This window comes from Helianthus annuus, chromosome 9, assembly GCF_002127325.2.
Source record: "Helianthus annuus cultivar XRQ/B chromosome 9, HanXRQr2.0-SUNRISE, whole genome shotgun sequence".
Classification (NCBI taxonomy): Eukaryota; Viridiplantae; Streptophyta; class Magnoliopsida; order Asterales; family Asteraceae; genus Helianthus; species Helianthus annuus.
Window position 1 is genome coordinate 132,757,285 of NC_035441.2, and position 12,793 is coordinate 132,770,077.

A 12,793-nucleotide genomic window follows, 5' to 3' on the forward strand; every position below is an offset into this window, starting at 1 on the left:
TGCTTCACAAGATAAAACTAATATGGAAACATGGTGTTGTCATACTAGCAAGTCTTGTGGAAACGTGCCATGCGAACTTTGTGTGGAATCAAATCGAAATCTCATTTACCCGAATCAAAATCGTGTCATTCGTTGCCCAACCAAGCATACCATATCAGCGTTGTGCGACCGGGCTACTCGCACCCGCTGCCTACGCTTGGTTTGCATCCAACTTATTTCTATTCAAAACTCGGTCTAGCACCTCATCGCTAGGATCAAGGGAATCGAAATTCTATCTGTGTCTTATCGGCACACATGACACTGCCTCATGAAACAGAGTTAATATGGGTAAAGCATGGTGGATACGCCGCTGGTACTTCCTATATATAAGTGCTTTAACCATATTAACGAACTTTTGTGGGAAGGTGCCACGTGGGGCCCGATGTAAGTTATTTTTCCATAGTATTAAGGAAAACCTATTTTTATAAATTTTTTTTACTAAAACCGTTGGACAAATGAAATTCCTTACAACATGGAGAAAACATTGAATCAGTTTGGCTCCGTGCCCAATGAAAATTTCAATTCTTTTCTTAAAAACCTTTGCAATGACCGACAGGAATCTTCCCGAGAACGAGGGTTCGGCAGTCGAGTTCCGCTCGAACCCACGTTGTAGGAAAGTTTTCTTAAAACTTATTTTGCCACCTGATTCTTTTAAAATGTAAAACTCAAAACCTGTTATCAAATAACAAAACCCTCCACATAGCGCTGGTGTGGACATCAAACCGGTCGACACCGCGCCATGAGGAGATTTTTCTTAATTAACTTCGAAGATTAATCGAGTATTGGTAAGTTTAAAACGCTATGGAATTGCTTTTTGTGTGTGTTATCACTTTTAACTGATCGAATCGTATCTTCTCTCCGTTCTCACTCGCCAAATCGTAATCGATCGCTCGTTATCTAGACGCTAATAATCTCTACTCTCAATCGCATCAACCCTTACGACCCTACTATTGGATTAATTTCGGGACGAAATTTCCTAAAGGAGGGGATACTGTAACAACCCGCACCTTCGTGCGTTGTTACTACTCGACACACTCGTTACGCCTAGCACCGGAGATTCGGATCATAATGAAATCATACCAATTTTATCGCTAAATCGAAGTCTAATCGAATAAATACGCATATTCTATCATTAGTACAAACCTATTTTGCATAACACTCACGATGATGTCGAGTAAAGGCCTAATCTACCCTTCTCGATGAGCGTGAGGTGTCAAAATGTGAGTAATCAACGCTAACGAGGGTTATCGGGTGAGTACTATGACTCTAACCGTCATGACGATGATGGCAATATGAGTAAGTGGTGCCCCGATAATCATTGTGGCACATCACATCGAAGAACGCACTCAAAGGCACGCGTAACTCGATCACCGCACTGAGAATTGGATACATAAATACGTATATACGGCCCTTTTGTGATTAATAATAATAAATAATTTAATAATTATATGAATATATGAAAATATGGCTCAAACCGTCGAAATCGCACCAAAAACGGGATCAAAAGACTTCCGAACGGATCAATTCGATCAGGCTAGTCCAATTGGTCAGACCGGCCCAATCAGATAGGCCAGTCCGATCGACTGGGCCAGCCGATCGACTGGGCCAGCCGATCGACTAGGCCAGCCGATCGACTGGGCCAGCCGATCGAACGGGCCAGCCGAACCAACTGCTGTTTTTCCTCCTTTTCTCCTTCCTTGCCTATAAATACCCCTCCATTTCCTCCCAAACACTTGTGTTGCTGCTCCTAACCGACCAAGACGTTCCAGCCCTCAAATCTCTCGATTTCTTCCGATTCTTGTAAGTTTTCAACCCGAATCTTGTACTTTCTTGATCCAAATGCAATTCTCCATCTTTCTATCTTTCAAAATCTGAATTCCAACCGTGAAATCAACGGATTTGGGCTGTTCTAAGGTGGTGTCACCATAAAGTTCTTCAAAGGTGATGTCATCCCATGAAGAACAACTCAGATTCGGATGATTTACATACGATTTTTCATGAATCTCAACCAAATCAGTGTTTTCCTATCAAGATAGTCATGGATCTGAGATGTTCTGACTGATTTCATCACAAGTTTTTATGAACTTCAAGGTGTTGACCTCATATCATCAAGAACAACTTAGATCTAGGGCATTTCCTAAGTAAAATCAAGGTTTTTACATCAGATCTATACATAAAAATGGTAAAACCAGAACTTAGACCAATCTCCTACACATTTCTAGTGATAAAATGATCGATTTCGAGTTAAACACTGAAAAACCGACAAAAACGACCAGTTCCGACGAACGGGGTGATTCCCGGCCGATGAAACAGGTTGGAATTGACGGGATTTCAGTTGCTTAACACCTCATCGTAACGTCTCGACCCAAAACGCCGAAAAACGCTCGAAAAATCATCGAAAACAGCCGAACAGGATGGCCAATCGAACAGCTAGTCGATCGAACAGCTAAGTCGATCGAACAGCTAGTCGATCGAACAGCTAGTCGATCGAACAGCTGATCGATCGAACAGGCCCATTCGATCGAACAGGCCATTCGATCGAACAGGCCCATTCGATCGAACAGGCCCAATCGATCGAACAGGCCCAATCAATCGAACAGGCCCAATCGATCGAACAGGCCCAATCGATCGAACAGGCCCAATCGATCGAACAGGCCCATTCGATCGAGTGGCCTGTTCGACTGGGCCAGCCCAATTTCAGCATTTCGTCCAATTTTAACCCAATTTCGCCCGATTTCGCGCAAATCGATGCCGTTTCACGCATAGTAATCTATCACTCACGTAAATTATCTGAAATCAGGATATTCTCCGGCACCGGTTCCGCAAACCTAACCGAAAACGCGCGGTGAGTATACTTGACCCCTTTTATCGAATTTTGGGTGTAACATACGTTCCATAAAAACCAAACTTATCAAACGAATGATTTAATTGGATTATTTTTCACTTGCGAATAACTGTTTGCATAGATATACGTGATGCTAGTACATGTATGCTAGGACTTATACTCGTGACGTCCCACCAAGACTAGTATAGTACTATTTCGCCCGACGGGGTCTAGTTATGCCATCAAGAGTCGAGCATCGAGGACTTAGCTGGTAGTATCAGTTTTGTGAGTATATATGTTGGGTATTACGTTTATGCATGTGGAAATTCGCAGCACTTTCAATCTATCACACTATCACATATCAAACCTGTATACTCGCCAATACTTTTGTATTGACAAAGTTTTAACGTATGTTGCAGGTTTAGCCGAAGTTACATCAAATCAAGCTAGGAAGTCTAGAAACTCATCTAAAATTTTAGGTTGTCGGATTTGAATTGTTCGAGAGGACAAGAAATCTGTGATAACTTATGTGATTGTATTGTTTGTTAGTATGGGATGACAAATGTAATAAATATTATCGCAATATAGTTGTTATGGATTCTCTTGAGCAATCTGATTCGCCTAGTGCCGCGCCCCGATGATTCCGCCATCGGTTGGGGTGTGACAGATGAGTTGGAAGTGAGCTAAGCACCTCTATTTATAGCTGAAAATAGTCTCCTCACACGGCCCCGTGCCTAGGGGGCACGACCCCGTGTCCTTCTTTCTCTGTCTTCATTAATTGATCAGTGTCAGTCTGTATGCACACACGAGCCTGTGTGTCAGTAGGCACGACCCGATGGTCAGATTTGTGGGGTCCATTGGGAGATTTTGCATATCTAGGATGGTGATTGGTGGTGGCTGAAGGTGGTGATGCTCGGATTCGGAGTTACATGGAGATAAATAAATCAACTTAATTAAATTTCAATCCAACTTTATTAATTAAACGATAACATATTCACAAACCCTCTTGCCTATCTGGACACCTATTTATATGACGCGTATAGAGTTGTACGTGTCGTATAGCTTTATGTTGATCCCCACATGAGACAACATCGTGTCGTAGTAAAATCAGTATTATATACACCATGCATAGGCCTATACGTTGCGTATATAAGATTGATTTGACTGGGATACGATGTTGGCTAGGAACGTGAATCAAAAGTAAAAGTTATACAACACGTATAGATCTATACGTGTTGTATAGGTTTCAAATTCCACATTATAAATAGAGGCCCGCAGAAGATTCATCTTCAACCATTCGTCGATTTCATTCTCCGACATTCTCAAACTATTCGTCGTCAGTGATATCGTATTAGGACCCCAACTATTTTTTAAGCAATATTCCAACGAGTCATGGGCACCTGAAACCCATCTAGAGTAACATTTATTAACTTATTTGTTGTTTTGATTATCAAATACTTTTCATACCGTTATTTAGGAGGAGTATGCGTTCAACATTCTAACGAGGCAACGAGGCGAAGGAGGTTGTGTCTGGCGTTCATTCTTAGCAAAACATACTATTTCCAGATTTGAATAAGCCTCCCCATGTTGATGAACCATCTTATCCGGTACAACAAGGCTGTCTAGATTACAAATACGAGTTCCAATCTTTTTATGTGCAACAAGGTTATCCAGATGGTGGAGGATACGAGGGTGAATCTCCGTACATACCACAAAAACCATACCATGATGAGTAACTCCATGACCGGAGTAACTCGTATGAAACTAATGAGGTATGACATTCATTTAGTGACGTTTGACAATGATAATGCAACGCTCCTCGACTTATACATTGAGCAGAGATCGTTACACCACTATATACTAATGGACGTATAATGGCTGATAAAGCCAAACTCCTCGAGTTTTGGGCTATGATTGCCGACGGTCCATAGGACGACACATTGTCTAAATGGAGGGTCATGACTATTATTGCCCCTTTCAACGGGTACCTACATCGGTTGATTGACACTTCTATCGCTCCTCGAGAGAAGAGCCGGGAGTGGTTACGAGCGGTGACCTCTTTTTCTTGTAGTGTCTACCATACAAGAGGTTGTGCTCTCTGGCTTACTGTTGGCGTAGTATTTTTCCTCCGCATTTCATCGCCAGGAGCGAGGATTGTATACGATAGATCAGCCGTCAAAATAAGATATACGGACGATAGATCAGCCGTCAAAATAAGATATACGAACGATGTGGGTGATGCGCATCGTAAAAAAGTTCCCCAAAATTGGCACACGGTTCCGCACAAGGGACCACTACCTCATCGAGCAACAGTCGTGGTTGCCGCAATTTTCCATCATGCTTCTAGTGCCGGCGCCTCAACCACCACCCGCTCATGATATTCCACCACACCCACAGTAGCCACCAACACCCGGGCCGCCTCAGTTTCCACGACACGCTATACGAGATGCTAGCCTAATACAGGCCAGCGATCATTCATTGACTCGTCGTATCGGGCAACTTGAGGACTTGCTAGGGTGGGTGGTTGAGGAGTTGTAGGAACGCCGTGTACGTGAGTGTCTAGATCCACGACTGCTCCCATCGGCTCGACAATATCCACATTAGCCGTAGATCAGGATTCGCAGGCAGATCAGGATCCACAGGAAGATCAGGATCTGTCATGTTATATATATACAGTTTTGGTTGTTATATATGTGTGATGTTTGTTTATAGTGTTTAGCATTTTAATTGGTTACGTGATGTTTGTTTACAGTTGTATCATATGTATTGTTAAACGTTATCTACATGATGAATAAGTTAGAATTGGTAAAATGGTAAATATTGAAAGGTTATGTTCTTATAAACAAAAATTCCAATAAATGTAGTTAAAACGTTATATATGTGACAGCTAACTTATAATAGTTATAACGGTAAATATTAAAAGAATATGTTTCTATAAGATGAAATTTTAATAAATGTTGATAAAACACTTTCAAACGAAATTTTGGTTGTTTAACGAAAATCTGATTGCCGGAAACATTGGCTCCCGAACTCAACTTAAAAAAAAATCATTCTATACGCCGCGTATAAGCCCATATACGGCGTATATAACAAAAAATTTACACAAAACAACACAAACTATCCCTAAAAATTAGCATATGCTGCGTATAGAGTTAGACGCAACATCTTTTATTTTTTATAATCGGACATGTGAACCTATTGCGCCATCGGTCGACTGTTTAGACAAATATAAAAACCGGATGTAATCATAATTTTTTAGATAGTGTGTGTATTACAATGTAAAAAAACATATAATTACTTTATCTTTGTGGATTTACGATTTCAAAAATGTGTTTATAAACAAAATATATAACGACTAAAGTAGTAAATAGAAAAGTTAATAGGATTTTATATTATAAAAAAAAAACAATTTAAAAACCACCTAACAAAAACCGTGAATAAGAATTGAAAGCAAAACCAAAAGGCTTGAGGGGAAGATATGATAATCCAGGTTGGATATCAGACGTGGGGTGTTCACTGAATTTAAATGTATCAACGTGAGGCCCTGTTTGTCATTTTTAATACAATAACAATCCAAATATTAAGGAATCGTCTTTTATTTCAAAATCTATTTTCTTGCTCCCCTTCCACACCACACGACATGGTCTACACTAACAAAACTATATTCTAATTAAATTAACAAAATAATAATAATAATAATAATAATAATAATAATAATAATAATAATAATAATAATAATTGCAATTATGTTAGTTAATTTGAAGCAAATAGTGTCACAAGGGATATGGTTTGGTGCCAAGGTGTCTCGGTTGCATCTGAACGTTAGATGGTTCGAATCCTGAAGGGTACAGGAGTAAAAGTATTTAGGAGTATATTAGTTTGTGGTTAAAAAAGTTATTGACGCAAATAGTGTTCTTAATCAATATTTACCAACCAACATTGCATTTTGCAAGGTAAGCTGGAAATTTGGGAATTTGATAAATCTCTAAAAAATGCATGCATCTACTATGAATGCATAATTTCATTACACATTAAATCTTTCTATTTGGGTTATGCATAATAAAAAAGTCTTAGGTTCTTGTTGAACAAGTCATGAATCTTGCCTGTCTGTGTTCATTGTTACACAAATATATATTGAAATATTCTCAACCACCAAGACTTTTTCATGCAAAATCCCAATATAAAACCTACATTCTTGACTCATAAAAGCCTCATGAAACAGTTATGTCTGATTTAACAAACAAGTACGGGTGTGGCGTATTTAACGCTGTTTTTGGTCGAAGGTCAAGACGATCAGCGTCCACAGGTTCCCTACCTGTGGACATTGATGTGGCCGACTTCGTTAAAACTACAAGCAGCCAGAAGTCTGATTCAAGTAGACGAAAAGGCTCATATGGCGCATCGTTTGATTACTCGTCTAGCACGGAACAGTCTCAGAAAAGGGCGCCTTCACAAAATCAAAAAAAGAAAGACACACCACCATTGTATGTTCAGCCTCAACAACAAGAAGTTAGACAAAGTGATCAAAAACCCTTTCAAAACAAGGTCCTCAAAGGGTCAACTGGGATATCAGGAGAACTTGAAGCCATAATTAATGATAATCAGAGGTTAAATTATGCTGGTAACATGAAGGTGTATGGCAATCTTGGTAATTTACATCCAAAAAAGGACAATGAAGTCTTGTCAAATGGAATGGGGAACATATGTAGCAAAGCAAGCAAAGTGTCTAGGAAACCAGTAAATCCAACTTCTTACTGTAGAGCTCTTTCTACACGAATGGATCCAGAGCGGTTGAAGATCTTGGGTAACGAAGATTATAAAAATGAGAGATTTGCTGAGGCTTTGGCACTCTATGATGCTGCGATTTCCATTGATCCCGAGAAGGCATCATACAGAAGCAACAAAAGCGCGGCGTTAACCAGTTTGGGGAGGCTTTTAGAAGCGGTATTTGAAGCCAAAGAAGCAATCAGAATAGAACCATTCTATCAAAGAGCTCACAACCGTTTAGCCACATTATATCTCAGGTCAGTATGCAGAATATCATTTGATTCTACACAGTTTATAGATCATAATATTAACATAATAAACTTACATGATTACAACTCGAATGCGATTGCAGATTAGGAGATGCGGACAAAACAATGCGTCATTACAAACAGGCTGGGTCAGAAGCAGAACCTAACCTGATCACAAAAGCCCAAAATGTTCAGGTACATCTTAGCAGGTGTAATGAGGCAAAGAAGCAAAGAGACTGGAACACATTGTTAAAAGAGACCGGTCTAGCCATATCAGCTGGTGCAGATTCTGCACTACAGGTAAAAAAAAATATATAGATCAACACAACAACATTTTTTGATTAGTTTGTTTGTTGGTTCTAAGAAGATGAGCTTCAAATTTTAACAATGGGCCTGTTCATATATTGACAATATATATAGATGTATACCTTGAAAGTCGAGGGGTTGTTGAAGTTGCGTAGGCATCACGAAGCAGACCAAGTATTAAGCAATGCACCAAAGTTTGAAATAGATGACTGCACCAAGTTTTTTGGTCCGATCATCCACGCTAATATGCTTCTTATACAGGCTCAAGTTGATCTGGCAGCGGGCAGGTACATCATTTCTGTAAACATAATTCGCAAAGTAACGTGTTCTTTGCATGACTGGTATCCTTGATTTTCATCTAAAACATATGCTTCTTTGATTTTTGATGTTTGTTGAAACATATAAGTTTTGTAATTGCCGGGATCTCAGTGGGTGCAATGTCTCTGTCTCCTGGGATCAGGGGCGGACCTAGGTAATGTGTTGGGTGGGCAGGCGCACCCCTTGAAAAAAGTGTATTTTATAGGCAAAAATCCTGATCACACCCCTTGAAAGTTTGGATAAACCCCTCGTTTGCACCCCCAGAAAATAATTTCTAGGTCCGCCACTGCCTGGGATCTAGGGCGGTTCTTAGAAGGGTTCTGGCAGGGCCACGGCCCGGGCAAGTTTTTCGGCCGTAGTGCTAATTTTCCGCATTTCGATCGAAATTTTTTATATATACTATGTTTGGCCCGGGCTTTTTTTAGTGCCCGTGTCTTTCAGCCCTGGCACGTTCTACGGGCAAGATCCGCCACTGCCTGGGATGGTGGAAAGGTTTGCCCAGAGGGCTAGACCCAACCAATAGCTTGCGTTGAGTGGGACCTTATTGTGCACGTTTGTTTGTTTAAATGTTTTTTTTCTTTCTTAAGTATATACTTAAATCGATAGGATGGATGATGCAATGGAGACGGTTCTAATGGCAGCAAGAATGGACTCAAACAATAAAGATGTAAATATGATGGTGCGTAAACTAAGGGCGGTGATGGGTGCTAGATCCAAGGGTAATGAGTTGTTCAAGGCTGCCATATACTCTGAGGCATGCATTGCTTATGGGGAGGGACTTGACCACGACCCCTACAACTCTTTGTTGTTTTGCAACCGCGCTGCTTGTCGAAGCAAGCTTGGGCAGTTTGAGAAAGCCATCGAAGACTGCACCATGGCCTTGAATATCCGTCCCTCTTATAGCAAAGCAAGACTACGAAGAGCAGACTGCAATGCTAAGGTGAACATTTTTTTTTTTGAAAAAAAATAACATAGATTTTCATAAAAACAGAGACGATTATAGACTAATGGCAGTGAATAGATTCTCTACTAACTAAATACACAAGTCATTTGTTGTTGTCGTCATCGATTACTTATCATTTGATGTCGCTCTAAAATAACCTATCATTTGACTAATAGTTATTTGTACAGTCGACGATTTGTTTCTCTTCGGATGTATTTCACTTGCATTAGTAACTTTTTGTTTATGTTTTATTATGTACAAAACAGTTGGGAAAATGGCAAGCATCCATAGATGATTATGAGGTTTTAAGAAGAGAAGCACCAGAAGATGAACAAGTGAGCAATGCGTTGACACATGCTAAAGAACAGTTACTAATGGTGATCAAAGTGAATGCATAAGAATCCTCACCCATGTAAAACCATATGAACAATTTTTTTTTTCACTGGGATTATTTATATTTTCTGGTCCAGATTTTTATGAGGTTTGGGCCGTCAAAGTTCGTTTTTACCTGATGGGAATTGGGATTGTGTTTCCGTTGGGCTTTATTAAAGAAAAACCCGATACAAAAGAGAAGAGACAGAAAAATATGTTCCAGGTGATGTTCGAACATTAATATTTGGATCAAGGGAAAAAAGTTAACTACTCAACTTAATAGATAGTGTGTTGTGTACAAAAAAAATGTATATACAAAGAATGAAAAATCCTGACATTTAATTGATGGAAACTAAGATTAACAAATCCACTATGTGTCACCTTTGGTTTATTTGCCACCAGTTACTTATATATAAGAGTAAATTGCCATTTTAGTCCCTGAGTTTTGTCTAAATTTGCTATTTTAGTCCAAATAGTTTTTTTTTGCTTCTGGGTCCCTGACTTTTCCCTTTTGTTGCCATTTTGATCACATCCCCCTACTCCATCCAAAAACTCCATCTTTAACCAGGGGTATTTTGGGGATTTTCATTTTAAATGTTTTCAATTGCCATTTTGATCCAATTCCAAAAAATCAAAAAAATTCCAAAAAATAATAAAAATTCTAAAAAATCATAAAAATTCTAAAAAAATCCGTTTCGAGCTGAACCGTTTCGACCCGTACCATTTCGAAGCCGAACCGTTTCAAGCCGAACCGTTTCAAGCCGAACCGTTTCGAAGCCGAACCGTTTCAAGCCGTACTGTTTCGAACCGAACCGTGCCTTATCGAACCGAACCGTTTCGAGCTGAACCGTTTCGACGGTTTGGGTCGAAACGTTTCGGTTCGAAAGGGTTCGGTTCGAAACGGTTCGCATCGAAACGGTACGCTTCGAAACGATTCGCGTCGATAAGGCACGGTTCGCATCGAAACGGTAAGGTTCGAAACGGTTCGCGTCGATAAGGCACGGTTCGCGTCGAAACGATTCAGCTCGAAATAGTTCGGGTCGAAACGGTACGGGTCGAAACGGTTCGCGTCGAAACGGTTCAGCTCGAAATCGGTTCGAAACGGTTCGGCTCGAAACGGTTCGGCTCGAAACGGTTCGGCTCGAAACGGTTCGGCTCGAAACGGTTCAGCTCGAAACGGTACGGGTCGAAACGGTTCGTGTCGAAACGGTTCGGGTCGAAACGGTTCGTGTCGAAACGGTTCGGATCGAAACGGTTCGTGTCGAAACGGTTCGGGTCGAAACGGTACGGGTCGAAACGGTTCGCGTCAAAACGGTTCAGCTCGAAACGGTTCGGGTCGAAACGGTTCAGCTCGAAACGGTTCGGGTCGAAACGGTACGGGTCGAAACGGTTCGCGTCGAAACGATTCAGCTCGAAACGGTTCGGGTTCGAAACGGTTCGCGCCGAAACGGATTTTTTGGATTTTTTAGAATTTTTTTTAGAATTTTTATTATTTTTTGGAATTTTTTTTGAATTTTTGGAATTGGATCAAAATGGCAATTGAAAACATTTAAAATGAAAATCCCCAAAATACCCCTGGTTAAAGATGGAGTTTTTTGATGGAGTTAGTGTATGTGATCAAAATGGCAATAAAAGGGAAAAGTCAGGGACCCAGAGGCAAAAAAAAAACTATTTAGACTAAAATGACAAATATAGACAAAATTCAGGGACTAAAATGGCAATTTACTCTATATATAATCCATGTTGGAAAATGTTTGGGATCATTAAAATTTTGGTGGTATGCATAACATACATATTCCGAAAAACTGTAGGTTAGGTCACCTAACCACAACACAAGCCATCCTTAATGGGTTCGTCGAAGCCAATGAATATTCAAACACATTTGGGATAAGCTTCACAGGTTGATTTGTATTAGGGATGAGCAAATAGTACTTGGTACTGGTACCAAATTTATCGAACCGGGTATATTTTCGGTACCGACTTTTGACATTTTCGATACCGGTTCGGTACCGGTATTTACTGGATTTTACCCTCAAATACCGGTACCGAACCATACCGTACCGCTATATTCGGTACCAATACCTGTACCGAAAATTACCGGTACCTACTTTTGGAAATTTTCGGTACATGTACTTTCGGTTCCGGTACCGGTTTGGTACCAAGCTCATCCCTAATTTGTATAGTGTTTAGTAGGGATGGTAATGAGTCAGGTTCGGGCTATGTAACAGCTCGAAATTTTGTGTCCAATAATGTGTTGACACGTGTCATGAGTTTACACGTGGCATTAAATACTAAATAAAGGACTAAAGTTGACAAACCTTGAAAGTATTTAAATTCGAGGGTTAAAAATGTCAACGAGGGGTAAATATACTGTATAGTAACCCTAAATGATGCTCGTACCTTCAAACGAATAAATCATGAATCGTGCGGAGCGAAACGCGGAAGAAAGTGAGAGATTACAAGCTACAGGTGTTAATTGTGTCAACATGTTTAATTTATACCTCTGAGTGACCCTTTGACGAACCCGAGGCTTTGTAACAGTAAAATACGCTCACTAGAACATACGATATAAATTTCGCGAAGTTCCGTTTTAAAACGAGAAAGTTATGATCAAATCCGTATGAGAGGGGTTAAAAGCGTCAACAATAAAAGTTAGGGCTTTTCGGATAGTAATTAAACTAACCGGGGACTTAACAATGCGGGTAAAAGTCACGAGGCCCTTAATTGTAAATAATCGAGAGCCAAATCGCAAAGTTACCCCTTCGAAACCGAAAGGTCAAGTTAATGATTACAAAAGATTTGAAAATCTTGGAAATCAACCCTCAGGCGGGCTGCGTTAAGGAAATTGTTGAGCTAATGCGGGCCGCGCACCAGTTGAGGATTCGTTTACTGACTTATGGATTCAGGCGTCCCGCGTCCAAGTGGCCTGAATCCTAATGCGGGCCGCGTACGAGTCCCAGATGCAGAATTCTTGGA

General features: G+C 40.3%; 1 protein-coding gene across 1 annotated transcript; it reads left to right on the plus strand.

Annotated features, from left to right (window-relative positions):
- The first annotated feature begins 7,081 nt into the window (after positions 1-7,081).
- LOC110878763 (inactive TPR repeat-containing thioredoxin TTL3) lies at positions 7,082-10,092 on the plus strand. Its single transcript, XM_022127126.2, has 5 exons — positions 7,082-7,887; positions 7,983-8,178; positions 8,299-8,471; positions 9,109-9,442; positions 9,712-10,092. The coding sequence occupies exons 1-5, from the start codon at positions 7,088-7,090 to the stop codon at positions 9,841-9,843; spliced, it is 1,635 nt and encodes a 544-aa protein (XP_021982818.1). The 5' UTR covers positions 7,082-7,087; the 3' UTR covers positions 9,844-10,092.
- Positions 10,093-12,793: the final 2,701 nt, after the last annotated feature.

Excerpts from the sequence above, each read along its gene's own strand:
- LOC110878763 (XM_022127126.2), top strand. The coding sequence starts at position 7,088 with ATGTCTGATTTAACAAACAAGTACGGGTGTGGCGTATTTAACGCTGTT. Across the intron at positions 7,888-7,982 it reads TTAGCCACATTATATCTCAG|ATTAGGAGATGCGGACAAAA; the intron begins GTCAGTATGCAG and ends ATGCGATTGCAG. Across the intron at positions 9,443-9,711 it reads GAGCAGACTGCAATGCTAAG|TTGGGAAAATGGCAAGCATC; the intron begins GTGAACATTTTT and ends TGTACAAAACAG.